At 43.5% G+C, this 23,146-nt stretch overlaps 1 protein-coding gene across 7 annotated transcripts in view; it reads left to right on the top strand.

The window, feature by feature from the left end:
- The window catches only part of LOC148436343 (cadherin EGF LAG seven-pass G-type receptor 2-like), a 383,494-nt gene that overhangs the window by 52,387 nt on the left and 307,961 nt on the right, over positions 1-23,146 (top strand). For 6 of the 7 annotated variants that reach the window (XM_088465025.1, XM_088465023.1, XM_088465019.1 and 3 more), the window contains exons 2-5: positions 12,531-12,802; positions 16,359-16,743; positions 17,273-17,495; positions 19,627-19,742. In XM_088465025.1, the coding sequence (XP_088321151.1) occupies positions 12,590-12,802; positions 16,359-16,743; positions 17,273-17,495; positions 19,627-19,742 (937 nt within the window). In that variant the 5' untranslated portion in view covers positions 12,531-12,589. Of the gene's footprint in view, positions 1-12,502; positions 12,803-16,358; positions 16,744-17,272; positions 17,496-19,626; positions 19,743-23,146 lie in introns of all 7 variants that reach the window. The other variant, XM_088465024.1, reaches the window with a different exon arrangement.

Raw genomic sequence — 23,146 nt, forward strand, 5'->3', positions numbered from 1 at the left:
ATTGAGATAAAACTGTTTAAATTTGTTTTTTGTGAAAACTAAAAAATTTACTAATATTTGTATGATCTCTCTTTTTCACACAGGCACAGAAGAGGACGAGTGTGCTCCAGAACTGAGGTTTGGCCGCAGTAGATCTGCTGGCTCCGCAGGGGAGGAAGCAGTATTTCCATCTGGGGACCCTGTGGCGGACAGTCCAGGGCCTTCCCCCTCGCAGGCAGTGGCCCTTCTCTCAGATCTCAATGAGAAAACGGATAAAAACACAGAGATTCTGATGAGGATGGACGCCAATCTGCTACGGGTGGCGGTCGCCCTGGAGGAAAATGCTGTGGCCAATGTCAGAATAGCTAATGTCCTGGAGCAGCTTGTCCGCCTGCGCATGTTGGAGCTGGCCTCACTTCCTGCCGGAACATCAGGGCCCTCCACCTCTGGCGCAACATCGGCCATCCCTCCAAATGTGCCTAGCCCTATGCCTAGGCCAGAGGAAACCTCAGCTACCTCTGGCCAGGCAAGGCGTACGACCAGACGGGCAAAGTCATGCTCCCTCCAACATGAAGCCAAGCGGGGGAGAAGGCGTTGACAGCACTGGCAAATTTCCCCAAATTCCATCTCTGTGTTTGTCCCATATTTTTGCACCTCAAAAACTCCCTCTCCTTTCTTGTGAATTGTTTTTTTTTTACATTATATTTTTGAAGCCAAAAAAATAAAATGGACATAAAAAAAAACAAATTTAATACAAAATGTGATCATTTATTTTTTGAAAAAAAAAAAATAAATTGTCAAATTCATTTTCAAATGGCTAAAAGGGACTGTAACAAACATACTTAAATACATAACAAAGGACATATACTTTAAAAAATGTTTAAGTAAAAAAAACAGAAGGTAACAGGTAAGTAAACAATAAGACAAGCAAAGCAATTAGTAGCTGATTGTATTTCTGTATTGTAACCAAAATGTTTAAAAAATAAGAAAAAAAAGGTGTTGGGCTTTTTAAAAACAAAAAAAACCAGACAACAACATGGGTAAGGAATATAGCAAAAACATCAAACATTTTTACCTTTATTTAAACATTTATTTTGTGATTGCTGTGATTTCAAAAAACAAACAAATAGGAACACAACATGCGTTCCAAATTTAGCTAATAAATCATGGCCATTCTAAATCACCTTCTCGCAAGTGATCCAATTATTAGGTGATTGGTCTTGTGCCTTGTAAAGGAGAATAGCAAAACATCGATTCGCTAAGGGAGCTACGAAGAGACCATCGTCTTTGCGAGATCCAGTACCCTACCACAAGCTGAACGAGCAGTCATAATGGAAACTGGATCACACAGTGACGTAGCCAAAAAACCGTCCAAATTGGACGTTCGCACAAGATAATACATGTACGCCCAAAAAACGGCTTGACACGCCTGCGTTTTCTCATCTCCACCCCCGTTACCACCCATAAATGGAACATTCTGTCAATCAAATGACATAGGTCACTTCCTGTTGGCTGTGTATACGAGCGAACGAAAAATTACCGCAATGATCCGGCCGCATATGCGCAATGAGAACCGGACGCATGCGTGGTTTAAAACAATCGAATGCGTACGAGCGAACGGCTGATAGCGTCCGGCTCTGAATCAGGCCCAGTATGCGCATGTGCCGCACAATGTGTCTAAAGTTGCAAATAGGTGCGTGCAAGACGCATCTTGTGCAACTATAGCATAATGAAGGTGTTTCTGGACGACAACCAGGTAGCGAATATCAAGACACGTGGAGCAGCGATTTTTGTTGCGAGTGTACTGAGCGTGTATGTATCTGTGCGTTTCTGAGTCATGCTTACGAGTAAGACTTATGTAAGTGTCGATACTGATGATGACTGTTGCATCTGCGGAAGCTGAGCTGGATAAGCTTGCACTCTTTTTTTTTAAATCTTTTTATTAAGGGTTTTTGCATCACATATCAAAAGATCTTGCAAGTGTTTATTTGGCAAGAATATACTGTACATTGGATAAGAAACGTAAGTCATGAAGACAAACATATATTATTATTATTATTACCAGTTATTTATATAGCGCACACATATTCCGCAGCGCTTTACAGAGAATATTTGGCCATTCACATCCGTCCCTGCCCCAGTGGAGCTTACAATCTATATTCCCTACCACATGCTCGCACACACATACACACGAGGGTCAATTTTGTGGGGAGCCAATTAACCTACCAGTATATTTTTTTGGGAGTGTGGGAGGAAACCGGAGTTCCCGGAGGAAACCCACGCAAGCACAGGGAGAATATACAAACTCCACACAGTTAGGGCCGTAGTGGGAATTGAACCCATGACCTCAGTGCTGTGAGGCAGTAACACTAACCATTACACCGTCTGTGCTGCCCTGTTGATAAAGGGAATGGGAAGGAAGCAATGGGGGGTATGAGAGACTTGCACTTTCAGACAACTAGATTTGTGACTTAGGGCTTGATTTAGAGATTTTCGGAAATCCAGTATTTGCCTAAATCTCCGCTGTTTGCAGATATGTGCAGAAGCCGCTCTGTGCATGTGCAGATCTATTTTCTGGGCGTGCCAAAGCCAGTGGCTGTTTCCTTTTTGAAAGCAGCTTCACTGGCCCCGGCAACCTGATTTACCCGTCCTTTCTGAGTAATCTGAGGTTTTCTCAGATGTCCGATGTTCACGCAGTTGATCTGATGCTGCGTCTTCGGATGCAGCAGATCAGAAAAGCTGTCAGGAAGTGTCTTTTTACACAAGAAGCCTCTTACAGAATTTATATATTCAACAAAAACAGACAGAACAGAACTCCTGGTAAATGGGGCACACCTTGTTATGACCCTAAAAATCAATCTTTAATTCAGTACATTACAATATTAAAATATAGAGATCACAAAAAAAAAATGACGAGCTGTAGTGACAAGCTGAAAAATGTACCCTAATAGATGCAAGGCATAAAATAAACAAATATATTAAGATTAATTAAGTATTTACATATTGTCCTGTGACTTGCCTCTGCTACCTGTGTTGCAGGTTAGGATATCCAGATTTGCCTAAGAGATCTGTTCAGCATACAAGCTGCAGCATGTCTGTGTTAAGGTCCCCATACATCGGCGACGGAACGCCGGGATGGGATCGGAAATGCCGGCCGGTGGCCAATGATGTTCCGTGATCCGTCACAGGATCGGAGAAATTCTACATGTTAAATTTCACTGATCTGCCAATCACGATAATTTTTTGATCGTGATCGGCATATATGTCAAATCCAACATGTTGGATTTCTGCGATCCTGCAATGCAGGATTGCAACATCGTGGCAATCTATCGCTGATGTATGGGTGGCCTTAACTAATTGTTGGATTCCCTTCTAGACTGATTATGCACCTGAGAGCCTCTCTGTCTGCGAGATTTGCAGATTCTTGATTACAGCAGAGTTTGCACTGTATTCCAGCTGGTAATGCTCAACTTGAACTGCAGAGATCATTTGGATGTGGTGTTACTAGTCCTTTAGTGTTGCCATTCTCACTGTATGACCACAGTGTGTTCCACGAGTCAGTTCCTCCTTAAAAGCAGAGATATGTGCAGCCCAGAGGCGTCACTAGGGTTGGTGTCACCCGGTGTGGTAGCTCATGGTGTCACCCCCCCCTTCTCCTGTATCACACCACTGCTTATGAACTATGGAGACATCCACACAAGCAAAACTGTGGGCAAACGGTAGTCTAAATAAATTCTCTTTCCTGTCAGACATTTTATGATAGAGTGCAAAAAGAATAGTCACAATAATTGCTTTTGACAATTTAAAAAATAAAAACTGCCTCGAATTACCCCAAAAGCATCTTTTTTTCTACTTTTTTTTGTTGATATTTTTCCCTTATTTCCTTTATAAGTAAATTACATTTGTAAGCTTTTTACAGTTAATTACTTAAAAAAATGCACAAATCAGCCATGTGATACTCTCCTTATGCACACTAACTTTGTATGTGATTTTGCTAACAAAGTTGTAACTTTTTGGGGGTCCAGGAAGGTCTCTCCACTTTTAATTCACTTCTCGCAAGTCACATATTGTAGAAAATTTGCAAACCCTAAACGCGTGCAGTGCAATTTTGGCATTTTTAATTGGATCTCACATTTCTTAGGTATGCACATTAATGCGAAGCATGCGAGTTTCATGACAAAAACACATTTGCAGACTTGCACTCCCATAATTGAGGTAAAAAAAACTCAAATATTTTTTATTGACTTAAGCTCTGGGTACACACTGGACGTTATGTCGTCTGATCCAGCATATAGGACCAACATATCGTTCACCTCAGCGCTTATCGGGCAGTGTGTATCAACTAGGGCAGGGGTGGCCAGACTTTTGGACTAAGTGATCTACTTTTAAACCTAAAAACCTTGCAGTAAGGGATATGGGGTCTGTCCTTCTGAAATTACACATAGTATCCCCAATTCAAATTACTCCACACAGCAGCACAATCTTATTCACATTACACCACATAGTAGTGTCCCCTATTCATGTTGCGACACACAGTAGTGCCCCTTATACACAATACCCACAGTAGTGCCCCTTATACAATGACCACTGTAGTAGTGCGCCTTTTTCAATGCCCCCTGTAGTAGTGCCCCTTTTTCAATGCCCCCTGTAGTAGTGCCCCTTATGCAATGCCCCAGTAGTAGTGCCCCTTATGCAATGTCCCCTATAGTTGTGCCCATTATGCAGTTCCCCTGTAGTAGTGCCCATTATGCAATGCCCCCTGTATTAGAGCCCCTTATGCTGTACCCCCAATAGTGCCCCTTACACAGTACCACCAGTAGCGCCCCTTATGCAGTGCCCCCAATGTCCAATATGCAGTGCCCCCAGTAGGGCGCCTTTTACAGTTCCCCCAGTAGCGCCTCTTATGCAGTGCTCCTTATGCTGTGCCCAGGGGCGTATCTACAATGGGTGCAGGATGTGCGGGGAACATGGGCCACTGGGTCCAGGGGGGTCCTTCACCGCACACCCTGCACCCATAATATTACTTACCTCTCCGGAGTCCAACGTCGATGCTGGCCTCCGGCGATGTAAAAAGACTGGAAAAAGGCCACGGCAGCCATTTTCCCGTCGTAGGCGCAGTACAGGGAAAATGGCCGTTGCGCCCATTTTCCCGGTGATCTGTGCATACACTATAGACTCTGGGCACACTCTAGTGCCCAGAGTCTATAACTCCGGCGCTGGCCACGCACAGCTCAGTGCGCTGCCAGCCGCCGGGCGGAGAGGAAGGGGCCCGTGTTGGAGACTGCACTCTCTAGAAATGCCCCTGGCTGTGCCCCCAGTAGTGCCCTTATACAGTGCCCCTTATACAGTACCCCCAGTAGTGCCTTTTATTCAGTGGCCCCAGTAATACACTTAATGCTGTGCCCCCTCCCCTGTGCAGTACTTACCTCTCTTCACGACCTGGTCTGCACTGGGGGTGTCTGGGTGGGGTGCGCATATAAGGTCCTCCCTCTTGGCAGTAGCAGCGCTCACAGTCACAGTCCCTCCTTCTTATTCTCTCACAGGCTCCCATAACCACATGCGGAGCCGCCGTGCAGTGTGCGCGATGACGTCATCGCGGCCGGCGTCCACAACCACACACAAGCATAGAGATTCTCTGTTCCTGTGTGTAGCTCTGGACGCCGGCCGCGGTGAGAGAATTAGCTGAGCCCCGGCAGTGTACAGGACCAGTCACCAGCGGCGTACGGTACAGACTCCAGCTCATGGAGTCGGCAGGGTGCGGTGGTGCTGGGGAGGGGGTGCAGCCCGCGGGTTTGAGTGATGCTCTTCTTGGTGTCACCCCCATGAAGGGTGACACCCGGTGTGGGCCGCACCCCCGCACTCCCCTAGTGACGCCACTGGTGCAGCTATGACAGTCTGGGTCAGGTGATTAGCTAAACAACAACCACAAGCCGGGTTGCAATCATATGATACTCTCGGCCAATCCCTGGACAGCCAGGGGTATATCGGGAGCTTCTAGGACACACCCAATTGGCCAGTGCTTTGTTGTCTTATAACCTGCTGCAAGCTTGTCTGTGTTTTCACAGTTACTTTCAGCCAACAGACTTCCATCTCAAGTGATTCTTGAGTTCTGTATCGCTGGTGCCATCCCAGTGAAAACCGCAGCATCAAATCCTGTATCGCTGGCGCAATCCCAGTATCTGCTACAACATACCCATATCGCTGGTGCCATCCCAGTGAAAACCACAGCAACAAATCCTGTATCGCTGGCACAATCCCAGTGCCTGCACAATTACTTTTTCCTATATTAGCTGGTTCCATCCCAGTATCTGCACAATTGCCGGTTACTGTATTAACTGGTTCAATCCCAGTGACAGCATCCTCATCGATTCTATCTCGGAGACTCACCAGTTCTATCATCTCCGTAATCCTGATCTGATTCGGTGCATCGAAGGTCCTGAGTCTCCAGCATCTGCAAACCTAGAACTGTCTTGTCTGTGTATCTCCATATAGCTATTCACACAGTTCTTCATTATCCAGCTGTCTCTCTTTAATCTCTTGACTGCATGTAGTAGAGTTATAATTGATCTCCCAGTTTCCGTCCAAGCCTCACATACCACATTCCAACACCTAGGGCCTGATTCAGCATCATTCGCAAATGCAACTACGTACACAGATCGAGCGATTGTTATCCATTATGCATGCGTATAAACCGCAGTGCATTTATGTACGCACAGAACAATCCATTGCAGAGTGAGTGAGCGACAGGCTGTGAGCGTTTGGGGTTGGTGATGGGGAGTGGTAGGAAAGACGAAGGCGTGCCTATCCGTTTGAACGCTGTTGCTTGGGATGTGCATAATTTAGCCACTGCGATTGCATGCGCAGCTTCAGAGCCTACTGCGTGCGTAGATACTTAGTGTCTGCTGCATGTCAGACCTGGTGTAAATGCTGCGTGAGTGGTTGATGTGCATTGATGGTACCGATGTTTAGACAGAAAAGTGACAGCGGACAAATGTGAGAAAGCAGCAGTGGGTGTCTTTATGTTGACTGAGCTTTTGTAAGCATTAGCATTTTTTTGCAGCTGCGTTCCGTGCAAAATCGTATCTGCGAACGCAGTAGTGATTGCTGCTGAATCAGGCCCCTATTCTGGATCCACAGCCAAACACATCCATGACAGATCTATTTGGATCCCTCTGCCCCCGTCCGGCTCCTTCCGCTGGAAGTCATGCATGCGCAGTAGCACGGAAGATTATCGGATCAGCTGCTCTGTATCGGAGCAATGTTGAATTGCTCTGGTGGCTTTGTATACAACGCTGCTGCTCGCAGCGAGTTGGATACCTACTTATTGGGGGCTGCCCGATACCCTATAATTAGCATAATGCAGAGGTTCCCAAACTTTTTTGAAAGGCGGCGCCCTATAGTATCAGACTTGTTTTCACGGCATCCCTAAGCCAAAAGTAATTGAGAATCTCAGAAAAAAGTGTATATTAGTAAAGTGAAGTAAATTGTGCTTACCTGTCATCCTTATGGTCAGTTATGTGGTGATGGACAGGTTTGTGCTTCTGTTTGTCCACATATTTACATTACATTGACCATAAATAATTTGATTTGGTGCTGGACCACCAACCTGAGGCACCCCTGCAAGTGTCCTGAGGCACAGTTTGGGAACCACTGGCATAATGAATGGACCTCTAAGACACAGCGGCTGCCACAATAGCGTCCATCTCTGATTGAGCCACTTAGTTCTGCAGATTGTCTTCACATATGAAAGTGAGTACAATGCTGCGGCCATAGAGAAAAGCAGCCACAGAAGCATGCGACTTAAGGCCCCCATACATCAGAGATTGATTGCAGCAATCGTGCAATTTGCCATCGATTGTGTATAAAAATCTTTCCCTTTGTCAATCGATTGTGGCAATTCTGCAATCTGCAATCGATTGAAAAAGGGAAAGATTTTTATACACAATCGATTGCAAATTGCACGATTGCTGCAATCATTCTCTGATGTATGGGGGCCTTTAGAATCAAGCCATTTACCCTGTTATTGAAGCTACTTTTAATATTGGGAATTTGTACCTTGGAATGTCTCTTTATAGTTTTTGTCTGCATGTTAGATGTAATTCTTACCATTTTCTTTATTATTTGTGGTATTCTAGAAAGGTAACAATTATCAAAAGTAATTCCTGTAATCCAGAGGTTCCCAAACACAGTCCTCAAGGCTCCCCAATAGCTCAGGTTTAAAGTCCCCCATACATCAGAGATTGATTGCAGCAATCGTGCAATTTGCAATCGATTGTGTATAAAAATCTTTCCCTTTTTCAATCGATTGTGGCAATTCTGCAATCTGCAATCGATTGAAAAAGTGAAAGATTTTTATACATAATTGATTGCAAATTGAACGATTGCTGCAATCAATCTCTGATGTATGGGGGCCTTTAGAGATAGCTATGGTTGAGCACAGGTGACTTAATTAGTACCTCAGTTAATTTGATTTAACCACCTGTGCTCAACCATGGATCTCTCTAAAACCTGAAAAGAACAGAAGTGGACGCAGTCTCGATGGCGCACGCAGTTGGCCGATTTTGCAAGTCTGTGCGTGTGTCCCAATTGTTACCGCTCAGAGACGCAGTTCAGAATCTGACACAGGGTCTGTGGACTTTAGTGAGCGTTTCTGGGAAGTAATAGGGGGTGGACATAAGAGCATGTCATGGGTGACACCCCCAAAGACGCTAAAATGAAGGCGCTCAAAACACTGCAAGTGGGTATCGGCTGCTGCATTAGTATAAGAATGACAATCAGGCCTTACGTCTCATATTTGTCCACTCTGGGTCTGATTCAGAGGCGCTCGTAAGCGGCCGCTCGTTCGTTCCGAGCGATGTTCGCACATCTGCGCATGCGTATGGGTTGTAATGCGCATGCACCAACCAGTCATTGCGGTCGGAAATCGTGTGTTCGCAAAATAGCGAATGCCTGCTAATTTGAGTGACAGGATGAGGCATTTGTGGGTGGTAACAGGGGAAGGTGCTTGAAAACGGGGAGTGGAGATCCGTACGCAGGCGTGCCAAACGGTCAAAACGGGCGTTTAATGGGAGTGCATAATTAACAAAGCAGCGTCATCGGCCACGTCACTTGGTTGTCTTTTAGCCTGAACTGCTCGCATGATTGCGGTAGGAAAATGCTACCACAAGAATAGCGAGCAGTTCATACGCCGTTCGATGTACTCGATTAATCTAATAAATAGCCGAGATGACATATGATGCGAGCGGCCAGGGGGTGTTTTTTCAAAATAGCGAGCGCATGTTTCGTTCGCTCGTTCAGACATAGAGGCATCAACAGACCGCAAAGAGCGAGCGCTTAATTTAAATAGCCAGCCCCTTTTTCAGAACGACCGTCCGCAAATAGCATCCGGTTCTGAATGAGGTCCTCTGTTCTCTGTGCTAATTACTTCCATGCATATATTATTCAGCTTATATGTGCGCATGTATGGTCATGAATGTCTTTATTTTATGAACTCGTAGCTGTTTGTTCAAAGCATAACTTGGTATCATGTATTCATTTTTTAAGTTTTGTAAATATCTGCTCTCATCCCACAAGACACTGGGGACACTTTGTTGCACCTTATAAATAAAAGATAATAATTGACCCATTGGTGGGAATTCAATTCTCATTGCGGCCTGGAGTTATTTCATTGACTGCATTGCTCCCGGCACTTAACCCGTGGTAAACTGCATGACTGGCACGACTGAGACACATTTTTGGCAAAAAAGACCCCCTGCGCTAGCAGAGTCTCACGGAACCTGGCACCGAGAGGCAGGGGCGCAAAAAGAAGGGGATCAGGTAATTACCCGGGCTTGTCGGAAAGACACGGGGGAGGGACCTCGCTCCCTCTTACCTGTCACCACACAGCAATTCCTGGAATGTGGACTCATCCATCCACAGGAAGTTGCGGTAATCGTCCGGGTTGTTCTCCCTCATCTCCGTCAGCAGGGGCATGTAGGATCGGCTCTCCCTCTCCAGCAGCCAATCCTTTGTCCGGCAGGACCTAATCCTCCCCCTATGCTGGGCCCTCTCCCTCTCCTTACTCAGCTTGACCACAGCATAGGACAACAGAGCTCTACGACGCCAGGGATCCATCACCATAAAAGAGCAGGATAGAACACAGGAAATACAGTGGATAAAGCACTTTGTAAAGCCAGGCAATACAAAGCAGCAAAGCACAGTAGCTAGCAATGTGGAGCGTTCAGCAGGGTAAAAACCAAGCCTCACTAATCAGAGAACAAACAGAAATTGCAAAGACCCTGAAATGGCTGCTGCTGCTTATACCCCCCCCCAGTCAATCCCAGCAACCCCCTAGTGAAGCACAGTCCTCTATTTAAATTTAGGCGAGATCTATCGCATGATCGCATGTTTTTATGTGCGGCACACGATCAATCGCTTCACGATCCGTCGTATAGTGACGCATGATCGTATGACGGCTCGTGTGTAAATCGTGTGTGAAATTAGCATGAAAACGTACGGCAGGGGCTGCCAGGGAGCTCCGGGGAGTTGAAGGGAAAACGGCACGGTGAGTCGCATCGGCACTTATCGTGTAGGTGTATGGCCAGCTTTAGGAAGATCTACTTGTTGATGAAAACACACTGATACTTTTCAGGGTTTGCTAAAGTGGTTCTTTTATAAGGTGCACAAGAAAACTTAAATCTGGCCGAAATCGCACTAGTGTATGGCCAGCATTAGAAGTTGAATGGTTAGTATGGTTATGGTTAGTTCTTTATCGCTTTCCCCACGTTCTGATAAATCTCCTCCTACTAGGTGGAGTTGGTAGATGCTGTATTTGTTCCCAGTATTGCCTGGCTTTTTTTCACTTTCTTAGGAGCCTTAAAGCAATTAGTGAGATCTACTTGTTGATGAAAACACATTGACACTTTTCAGAAAATACATGTAGCCATAGGGATCATTGTGACTTATAACCAATGCAGGTAAATAATTCTAATGATCTAATTTGAATGCATATATCTGTTTTTTTTTTAATATAACAGTTTCATAATGGGGCTAAGGTGCAATCACAGTTTGGTAGACTCTACAGTCACGGAGAGTTTGCGAGTATGATTTACATAAATGTACTGCATGAACTTTTGTCCCACTTACACTGGTAAAAGGGGTTGTGTTGTTTTAATATTTTTGTTTATATATATATATATATATATATATATCAATGTAAAAAGAGAGGAGAGCGCTCCATGGTGCAGATAAACACAAATTTTAATTGAACATATACACACGTTGGCACTCTATTGGGTGCCGCTTGTACCTTAAAGCAAACTGTGTGGGCTGGTTACCAGTTAAAGCAAACTGTGCGTCACAGAGGCCCCGTCCATCATAGGAATCCCCAGTTGCCTTCCAGCGTGTCCCAGCCGCAAGTGGTCCGACCGGCTGTGGTCTACACCGTAGTGTCCGGCAGCGGGGTGTGTGAGCCCAGCGGTTCCCTGGGACAGCGCCCACAGTAATCGGTGGAGTATTTTAACACATCATGTGGTAACCAGCCCACACAGTTTGCTTTAAGGTACAAGCGGCACCCAATAGAGTGCCAACGTGTGTATATGTTCAATTAAAATTTGTGTTTATCTGCACCATGGAGCGCTCTCCTCTCTTTTTACATTGACAGATTTTGTGGACTTGACATCCGTCCTTTCTTTAGTGGAGAACTGCGGTCCGCCAATACCTGGGACCTGGTGGTATATGGAACTATTCAGTCATCACCCTAGATTGGTGTTTTGAATGCTGGACTCATTAGAGACTATATTTCTTGGGCAGTGTTTGTTCTAGAACATGCGCAATCACTGAATCTTTTTATTATTTATATATATATATATTTAATATTTATATATAGAGTGACGCAGTCGGGATAGGGGTCCCCCTCCTGGGGTAGACGGACTCCCTCTTTACACACACTGCAGCCAGAGAAACAGGACACAATTCTGGGGTTCTCGTACAAGCTGGTTGGAGCCAGTCTTTATTGTGCCAGGTACATAAATAAAACAAAACATAAACAAAATCCTAACCCGTATGGGTTCTAACTAGACAGTAAGTTCCCTCACTATCAGAACACTAAACAAAATCCCCGTCCACAGTACCTTCTGGTTTACAGCCAAGAGTGTCTCAGAGCAAAGTAACCTGCGGCCTGCTCTCCCAGGTATGAGACACTCAGCTACAACTGAACACAGCTTAAATCAGCCAGGTCCAGGTGTAAGCCCTAATAAGCCTGCTACCAGGCTGAAAGGCCCAAAACCTGGACTGGCCTGTGGATGGAGCCCTCCCTCTCCTCACATCCACACCCCCAGGATCCAAACTGTCTTTTCCAAAAGCCGATACTCTGGTCTGTTTACAAAACAGACTTCTCCTGGGTTTTTTTAGAACACATAGGCCAAAAACGTAGGACAAACGTACCTGCCATTGACCACTTTACAAGTGCTTCTATCACAATATATATATATATGTATATATCGCATATTGTTTTGCAATCACAATTATTTAAAATTATTTCCAGTTTGAATTTTGATTTTCTTCCTGTATAGATGGAATCCATCGCATCACAGCACAGTGCTCCTTGCAAGTGGCTATAATTACTGATGAAATGCTTTCGCACAGTATCACCTTACGTCTAGGTGGAGTGTCGCAATATAAATTCCTTTCCCCTCTCCTGCCACAGTTTATCTATGCAGTGGCCCATGTTCTTTCTATACCACCCCCTGGTGTTGTAGTCTTTAACATCCGAGACGACTTTGAGGTTTTATCATTGACCTTAGGCTCTACCACAAATAGACACATTCTGAATGTCAGTCTCTTGGTGAGTATTTTTATTTTTTAAATGCACCTTTTTGGTTTTTCCAGTTGATTTCTGTTGATATTGGTAAGTGGAAAGTACAATACAATTATTAATAATACGGACACATCTATATTTAAAGATAGTCCAATCTAAAATTATACTGTACTGGAGTTGATTTAATTAGCTGCGAGCTTGGCAATGTGCCGTTGCAAATGGCGCATCAACTTGCCCCCATTTGGTCCTGGACTTGCGGATTTTTGTATGCAGCACAATGGAGCGGCAACCAAATATCTGCGAATTTAGGCCTACCGTAAGTGGCACTTATGTATGTCCTGACTCGCAGGGTAGCCAACATTCTCCTAATTGAATCATCCCCATTATATGGGAAGGAAAGTATGCTAGAATAAAATTTTCTGTCTGTCCGCCCTAAATTAGGTAATTCCTGACCCCTAGAAGAATAAATTAGAGTTTGTAGGGTAGATACATGAAGAATGGCACTTTAATCACTCAAAGTAGAATCAATTAATGTGCTATTGTCTACTTTTCTTGATGGCAAATTCAACAGGTAAAACATTTCCCTAATTGACTCATATACCACAAACAATTTGTTCCTTAGGAAAAATGTAGTTTTGCACATGTACAGTATGCATATCAGATCATTGTCTGTGAATAGTCTGTACCAAGAGACTCCATTGTTTTCTGATGTATGGCAATAGAGTTGTCATGTAGACATTTTTAGATACTGTACTTAACATTTTGGGTGAAGTTTGCATCTTACAAAGGGAATTTTTCTATTCATACCTGGAAAGTCATTCCAGTGCAATGGATGGTCCTCTGAATGAAAATTAGGAACACCAATTCACTTATTAGAGCATTGTGCCAGCCATTGTTTTCACTATGGCTGGTTTGTTCCTGGGCAATGTACAATATCTGGATTTTTGCAGGAGTAATTCATTACCATTCTTCCACAAGAAACTAACTCAACTGATACCTTGTTGATGATAGTGAAAAACACCATCAGTGTCAGTCCAGTATATCCCTTTAAATACTCAACTGAGAACTGAGAAGATCGTGACCCATAAATCACATACAATATGCTGTGTGTCTCCTTGTTGTAGTGGCACCAGCTCAGGCTGGTAATGCACATTTCTCCCCAGATTTTGCTACTACCAGCCTATCTGGTGGTGGTGGACCCCATGCACAGTTTTTTTTTTTTACATTAAAATTCAAATGATTGGCAGCACTATAGAGCACTGTGGGTTTGCGATGGGTATTGACAAGTTTAGTTTAAAAAGTCAAAACGACCTTTAGTAATTTGCATGGTTTTGAGGTATAAACTGCAGTCGAACCACAGCAGATCCAGTCCGGTTCAAACAGTGAGCACGGCTAACATTTGGTAAATTTTGCCCATGGTGTAGCCTGGCGTTGGGGAAATTTAGCTTCTCACCATTCACCAATTCATACCATGGGTCTGTTGCTGGTGTAACATGATCCTGTAAAAAAAAGCACTTGCACAGTTTGTTTATACAAATAAATTTTAACGTGTCCAGCTCTGCAAGAGTACCATACTGTATGTTCCAGAAAGAGAGCAGTATTTGTCATTGGCGTACAGGCCCCTGGGTCCAGAGGGGCACATCCTGAGTCAGCCGGCACTGCAGACAGAAACCACTGTGAAAATGGAGCGCTGTCCATTTTCCCAGAGATTTGCGCATGCACAGTAGAGAAGTCTCTGGGAACATAGCATTGGTGCCATGTTCCCAGAGACCTGCACCTGCTCAGTAGCCTCTGACATTGTTGTATTCCTCTTTAAAAGATTAAGGTGAAAATGTATCAAACCTTAGAGAGCGATAAAGTAGAGAAGTTGCCCATAGCAACCAATAAGAAGCTTCTAGTTATAATTTATCTAGCACACTCTATAAATAACAGAAGCTGATTGGTATTGGCGACTTCTCCACTTATTCTCTCTCTAAGATTTGATACATCTCCCCCTGTCCTTTGTAACGAGGGGACTTCCGGGTTTATGACCCAGAAGTCGCTCTGTACATGCATTGTGGGGGGTGCTGTCTCACCGGAATCACGGCGGCTCCTGCAAATCATGGGCTATTAGAATTGGTTGCAATTTTTGACTTTTTAACACTTATGCATGTAGCATAAGTGTTAAAAAGTGTAGCATGCGCAGAGGAATGCCAGAGGACCTTCTGGGTCATAGACCTGAAAGTCCCTCCATCGCAAAGGGCTGCACTTACCGAGAGAGTGATCCTTTGCGGTGTTCGTCATGCATACCGCCGTTACCAATGCCGGTATGCATGCGAAGACCGGCGGGATGCATCGCATCACGAATGCAATGCGTCATGCATCCCGCCCATAGTGTGCAGACTTTTGCTTCCCGAACTGTGAATGAATCAGTCTTTGTTTATGAAAATTAAGGTTTTCTTGCAGTGTAAAATTAATTGTTAAACACCTGCTCCTGCTCTTTCACTAAATTTGAATAAATGAGTGGATTTTTCACAGTTGCAACCAATCAGGTACAGTCATCACTAGCAGCATCACAGTCATCTCTATCAACTTTACACACATGCTAGGGTCAGAGTTGACATAAGTCAGCCCCTTCAGGAGGCCATGTTAGTCTAATGGAGGGTACACACAGTCAGATTTTCTGGAATATATGAACTATAACGATTGTAAAAATCGCTACATCGTTCATATCGTTGACCTGTTTGGCAAGCATCGACGAACGATTCGCGTGCCCGCATGTCAGATAACGATATCTGATATCGACTGGGTTTTCAGTCAGATTTTCAACAATATCATTCATTTAAATACTGTCAGAAATCGTTCATCATTCGTTAATGAGATCGTTGGTAAAATCGTTCATCGTTGATCTAGCAAGTCTGACCGTGTGTATGCACCATCAGTTTGTGATTGAACACCAACACCACTCCTTTACTGTACTTTAGTTGTGACTGAACATCCACACTACCAACCTCATTCATCCCCATGTACATGATTCCATACCCATTCCAGCCCTGGTTTTACCCTCCTAGTAGCAGAGAGCCTGTAGTCAGAGTTGTGACAAAAGAAAACAAAATCACTCATTTTGGAAATTCGCAATTTGAGAAAAAAAGTCTCAAATTGCAATTAAGATAGAATTTGAATAAGGCGTGTAGGCCCCATTTTCTGGGCATGCCGTAGTCAGTGGCTGCATCCTTGGACGCAGCTTCACTGTCCCTGGCATCGTTATTTTGCCAGACATCTTGAGGAACCTGAGGGTTACTCAGATCTCAGATGTTACTCTGACACAGTTGATCCAATGCTGCATCGTTGGATGCAGCAGCAGATCTGGGAAGCTGGCAGTGGTTATCTTATTATTTAAAAAGCATCCTTTGGCTTTGAATATTTTAGCATAGCCGCTGCATACAAAGTTAACAAAGATGCAGTGACTGTGTTATAGCGTCCATCTCTGTAACAGGCCCTAAGTTCCTAAATTAAACCCCTTTTCCCTTTTATCAGTGTTTGTCCTATTGAGTCCAGTTTATTGTGCAATAAAAAAATATATTGTGTTTCTTTGCAAATGCAGGTCCAAGGTCCTGAAGGGGCATATCTACCATCCGAGACATTACGTGAGCTTTTGTATCTGAACCGCACTTTGTTGGCTACATTGGCGCAGCAGAAGGTGTTGCCCTTTGATGACAATGTGTGTCTCCGTGAACCCTGCCCTAACTACATGTTGTGTGTGTCTGCCTTACGATTTGACAGTTCTGCTCCCTTCTTAGCCTCAGATACTTTACTGTTCCGTCCTATTTTGCCTGTGGGTGGGCTGCGCTGCCGATGTCCGTCAGGTTTTGCTGGTGACTATTGTGAAATGGAGGTAGACTTATGTTACACAGGGCCATGTGGACAACATGGCATCTGCCGGAGTCATGAAGGCGGCTACACTTGTCAGTGCCAGGATGATTATACAGGTAAAAAAGAGCTATTAGGGGCAAATACGACAGGTTTTTAAGTGTGAAAATAAAAAAGGACATCTACATGAATAAAATACATTTAGTATTTGTTGATTTTCTAAAAATGGTATAAAATTAGTTGCGTTACTGACTCCAACTATCGATTCAGTCAGAAACTGTCCTGCAGAAACATCTCCTGACATAATGTGTCCTTTAGCAGTTAGTCCCACTTATCACCACCACACTTTGACTTATATTCTGGGTAACCAAGACTTAAGCAAGATAATTCAAAGGTCCATTTTGTTGAAGAATGTGAAAAAGCTCCATAACTTGCTAAAGGCTTTACCCAAACTCTCCAGTCTGTTTGGAAATTTCATTGATTTTCAATTCTGGTAATTTTGGCCGATTTTTCTTTGCATAGCTGAAAGCTGTTTCCTCTCCCTTTATATTCATCTCATCTGTTATTGTTCCATATCTTGTACTCAATCATGGACTGTTTTGTTTGTATTAAAATCCTTAATGCAACTTTACTTTCTGCATCTTCCAGGTCCACATTGTGAGATTTCATTGAGCACTGCACGTTGCTCCGCTGGGCTCTGCAGGAACGGGGCTACATGTGTTAATTTGCTGATTGGAGGCTTTCATTGTGAGTGCCCTTCTGGGGAATATGAAGCTCCATACTGCACGGTCACCACTCGCACTTTCGATGGAGAATCATTCCTTACATTCCGGGGCTTGAGACAGAGGTTCCATTTCACATTGTCACTTTGGTGAGGGACAAGATCTTTTGCATGTATAGATGACATAACTACATGTTGTGTATGTATAAGAGCACCCATCATAAGACAAGTACAGATGTGTCCTCATACACGAGCTGGGAATGAAAAAAGCTGCAGCCACTGCATATAGCACTACGTATACAGATTCAGAGACTCAGTCTCACACACAGATATACAATTATTGAATATCAAGTTAACTAGCACAGTCTGCAAAGTGTGACTTAGATGCATTTTTGGTAAAAAAAAGATGCAAAAAAGATGCCCAGTGCTAGCAGAGTCTCAAGGGACCTGGCGGGCGGAGAGGGGCTTTTTAGCGTTACTGCAACAGAGATGTAGATACAGATGTGTCCTCACTCATCATTGCTGCAGTCTTGTATCAAACCACCTCTTGACGTACCAGATCCCGTGCTACTCTGCTAGCGTCGGGCGTCTTAGTTGCAATGCGATGCAACTAGGACGCACCAGGAGACTCTGGTCAATGCAGCGGCCGAGGCTTTTTTCCATTCCAAGTTCCATTGTGCTTTGTATACAATATACAAGTGTCACATATCAAATTAAGTATTACAGTCTCCTGATGCATCCTAGTTGCGTTGCGACTAAGACGCATTTTCTGCAAAAAAGATGCCTGGCCCTAGCAAAGTTGAATGGGATTTGGAGACTCACTTGCGCCAGGCATCTCGCACAGCGTGGTGTGTTGAGGCTAGATGTGTGAGGGCACATCTGAGTATTGCAGAGACCTAGAAACTGATAGCCACTAAAGATAATGATAGGGTTCTCATGTCTCAATTTTTTTTCTGTTGAATATTATGGGGTCGATTCAGTTACAGTGCACCTATATCTGCATATAACTCTGCTTGCACCTCTTTAGGCGGTAAGCAGACATTAACCTCTGACCTGTGTCATGTGAAGCCGCCAAAACAGCATCCAGTGTCATTTGTATGAAATTGATCCCCCCCCCTATATTTTGGAATTATGCTTTTCCTAAAACAGAAGTCGTAGAAATAACATTCTTCCTTGGCAAATGTTAAAATAATTGTTTGTACTCTATACGCAATGTTGAAATGATTAAACAAAAAATTTAAGTAGCCAAATATAAAATATACAACACATCCCTTTGTTTCTCTACCTTCAGTTATTTATGACAGAAAATCATTATACACAAGAACTTTATAAATATTGCTTTACTCAGTGGTGTGGATTTAGGTACCCAAGTACGTGAACCTTTGCTTGGGTAACACAGAGGTGCACCTCTGAAAGAGGTTGAGCGTCAGATGGCATATTATACTGGCAAATGTATTAATTTAGAAAAACACATACCTGTTGTGCACCATTTATGGCCCTCATTCAGAGCCGCTCGCTATTTGTGGTCACTCGTTCTAAAACAAGGGGTGGCTATTCAAATGAACCGTTCGCTAATTGCGGTCTGTTCACGCCTCTAAGTCTGAACGAGCGAGCAAAACTTGCGGTTGTAATTTTGAAAAATACACCCCCTGGCCGCTCGCACCATACGTCATGTCCGCTATTTATTAGATTAATCGAGTACATCGAACAGCATATGAACTGCTCGCTATTCTTGTGGCTGGTTTTTTCAATCGCTATTTTGCGAGCAGTTCTGAGTAAAAAAAAACCAAGTGACATGGTCAATGACGCTGCTGTATTAATTATGCACTCCCTTAAAACGCCCGTTTTGACCTTTAAGCACGCCTGCGTTCGAATTCCACACCCCCGTTTTCAAGCACCTTCCCCTGTTACCACCCACATACGCCTCCTCCTGTCACTCAAAATAGCAGGCATTCGCTATATAGCGAACAAACGATTTTCGGCCGCACTGACTGGTTCGCGCATGCGTATTAAAATCCGTACGCATGCGCAGATGTGCGAAAATCGGTCAGAACGAACGAGCAGCCGCTTACGAGCGGCTCTGAATCAGGGCCTATATCTGTTAGACTTACCATTTCCAGTGTCTTTTAGCTTGATCTATTCTAAATGAACTAGAGACAGGCCTTTTATTCACTATTTTCGTGCACTATTGATTACTGTAACGTATGTAGAAGAAACACTTCCGTAAACAATTTGTAAAAACAAAAAAAACCCCTCTTCTGTTTCCGCCTATCTTACTCAGCTTTGCCACCCGGGAGCAGAATGGCCTTCTTATGTACAATGGAAGGTTTAATGGGAAACATGACTTCGTTGTCTTGGAAGTGAAAGATGAACAAGTCCAACTGACTTTCTCTGCAGGTACAACATAATTTTTTTATTGTTTTCTTTAGTTTATAGACCGGTTGAGAGATTATTTCAGAATATTGAGCTAGGATTTACAATTGAAAACTCATCCCACTAAGGCATGCTGTTAGAGCACGACTATCAATCCCTAACTTGCAATGTTTATTTTAAAATTATGATTCCTGAAGTACCTAGAATAACCCAATTAATTAAATAACTTTTTTTTTATTGCACTTTGAGCAAGATTGCAATTTTGTCTTTATGATCAAAGTAGACTCGTGGGAGTTCCCTTGTGCTGCACTTTCTCTTCAGTTACTTCCTTTTTTTGAGGTTGTCTCATCCTTTCTTGGACTGCCTTATGGTTGTGCATGTGTATGGTGTTCTATATCACATTGTTGATTTAAAAGTATTTAAATTTAATCTACTTTGTTAGTCAGTCATATCTAAAATCATTCTAACTTCAAATATGTTATTTGCTTTATTGTGCTGCCTGCAGGGGAGATTTATGTGCTAACCATAGTTTTATGCTATACTGCTGTACATACATGCAATGCACACATCTGCAAAGTTGCGTTGATCACCCTGTGTCTGGACTGTCATATATTATTCCAGATATTGAAAAGTAATGCATGTCATTACCCAGACTTGTATGGGTGAATCTTGATACAGATCCAGTCTTAATAAGTTACAGGAAATGGACTTAATTTATCCATTTTCCAGATGGTTTGTGCGGCTTTAGCACTGCACATGTGTCTGAGCCGAGCAACTTTAAGCAATTAGAGGTGATTCAGGGTCAAATACATCTCAGCCGCGTCTCCACTTGTTGATGAATTGGTACCACTGGGAGGCAACTGTATGTTTTCACTTGAGTTCAGAAGTTGGGGTGTGGGTGGGTAGGCGGAATAACAGGCACAGAGTTGTATGTACACAGAGGTCTATCAGATTTCAGATGTCTTGAACCAGCATAGGGTTGGTGCCAATGTATGCTGTATAAAATTTCCCTCTGATGAAATCGCTTCATGTGATGAAATGCATAAGGGTGATCTAATATAATAAGGACTTAATTAGTGCACCTTAGCCTCAGAAGCAGAAGGTTACTGTAGTTCGGACATCAGCTGGCAGTAACAGGTTATCTTTGCCATAAGAATTGCAAGAGACACTTCTATAAGCAGACCTAGGGCCTCACTCAGTGCAATGCTAAACGCAGATTCCCAATGGTCGGGAATCTACGCAGGCGCCAGACCAGTACTGCGCATGTGCAGCACTGGTCTACGTGATTACACACAGTCCGGCAGCAGACTGTCAGTGATTGGGACCTTGGGCCTAACTGCAATGTAGGTGTAGCGATGAGACTTTATGGGATACTTGCTCATGAAGTGAGTACTGAAAGCCAGAGGACACTAGCAGTTTTGGATGGAATCCTTTGACCAGGAGCTGGAATCTGAGATTGTAAAAACCCGAAACCGTTTGGCAAACTCAACCCCACAACCTGATCCCTGGCACAAGGACATGGCACTGCTGGGAACTCAGGAAAAAACTCAGAACAGTATAGTACTGTGCTTGGAATTAGAGTAGAAATCAGCAATGATGAACTCAGGACTGCCAGCTGACCACTACTGCACAACCCTGAATCCTCACCCAGACCCAAGCCCTGGTGCTGGAACCTGAACTCAGAAACGGAAAAAACAGAAATGGGGAACTTTGGGCTGCCAACTTCCGCAGTTGCTCAAACTTGGACACCACACCCTGATCCACAGCCCTATTACCAGTTATTACCAGTTATTTATATAGCGCACACATATTACGCAGCGCTTTACAGAGAATAATTGTCCATTCACATCAGTCCCTGCTCCAGTGGAGCTTACAATCTGTATTCCCTACCACATGCTCACACACACTAGGGTTATTTTTTGTTGGGACCCAATTAACCTACCAGTATATTTTTGGAGTGTGGGAGGAAACCGGAGCACCCGGAGGAAACCCACGCAAGCACAGGGAGAATATACAAACTCTGCACAGTTAGGGACGAGACCCCCATAACAGGGAACCCTGTCACTAACCAGCTGTATAGTGTGTAACAGGTTACCTCTACGGACAGCCAGTGATATTGACAGTAAGGACAGTACCCCCAGAATATATGAAAAGCCGCTGGAGCAACTGCTGAGGCATAGGGGGTAGGTGTTGAAGACAGGCACCGGGGTAATTGCAGAAACTGGACATGCAGAAAACTGACCTAGGATGGTGCAGAGTACTAGGAGATTGATGGTTACTCACAGTGTTATATTGTTGGAGGTGATGCGGACAAACTTTCTTCCCTCCAAAACTTTTTAGTGGGGTGCTTTGTAGTGTTGTCTTGTTTCTTTCCTCATACAGCTGAGAGGCAAGTGTTCCTCAACCCAACACAATAATGGGCACAACCATCAATGCTAAGTTCACTTTACTTTACAGGAACTGGCTATCACAACTGAGGATAATATTTAAGTTAGTACAACATGCATCCTTTTGTTTGCAAGATAATCAAGATATCAACTCTTATAGGTCAAAATACATATAAAATATACAACAAAAATATATTTACAGTAACTATAACAACAAGGTTTACACTTACACATATATATTATATTGGCCAATCACCATTAATATCAGTAACTTATATAATTGGGGTCCTAAATCTTCCTACTGAGCTTTGGTGATATAACATCTATTAGTACAGGTATTACTACTATTAACTATTTAATAGATGTGGTATATACAATATCAGTCCCAACACTGGAGTAGCATTAAATCGGTGTTGCACTTTAATCTCCGCAAGAATATTGTTTTAAAACATCCTTTTGCCTATTATAGTCAACATCAGGGATGTCTGTTGCAGTCTGTTTACCGGCAGGCGTTGGGCAGTTCCTTAACTATATAGCCCCTAGTTACTCTTTTTTTATCTGTATCTGACCAGCATTGCATGTTTCCTGCAAGGGTAGGCAGTTGCTGCAGATTAAATAGTTTTACTCAGATCTGCTGCATTTGGGTTGTCGCATTTAAAGTACAGTGGTGCATATGTTTATAGTTAGGTCAGTTGAGACTTGCAATGTAGGTAATGGTTAGGGAATTCTTTTCTCAGGTTGTTAGATGTGGCAGTTTGGTCGATAGGCTGTATGAAAATTGTAGTCCTTGTAGAACAGGGATACTTGAATGTCTGCGAACCCGGGTCCGTTTGCACTAATATATATATTCCATAGACAAAAAAACCTTATGGTTTCACATGTCCCATTAAGGCTTCTTAGATATGATCTGGAATTTCACAAAACCGACTGAATTTGTGCCACTCAAACATCAAAAAGCAATGAAATTACGATCATTAAGGCTGACGCAGAGTGAGATTGCTGTCACTCACAAAACGGTGGAGCTGCTAATTCACAGATTTG

The sequence above is a fragment of the Taudactylus pleione genome, unplaced genomic scaffold, assembly GCF_031769625.1.
Source record: "Taudactylus pleione unplaced genomic scaffold, aTauple2 ptg001800l, whole genome shotgun sequence".
Classification (NCBI taxonomy): Eukaryota; Metazoa; Chordata; class Amphibia; order Anura; family Myobatrachidae; genus Taudactylus; species Taudactylus pleione.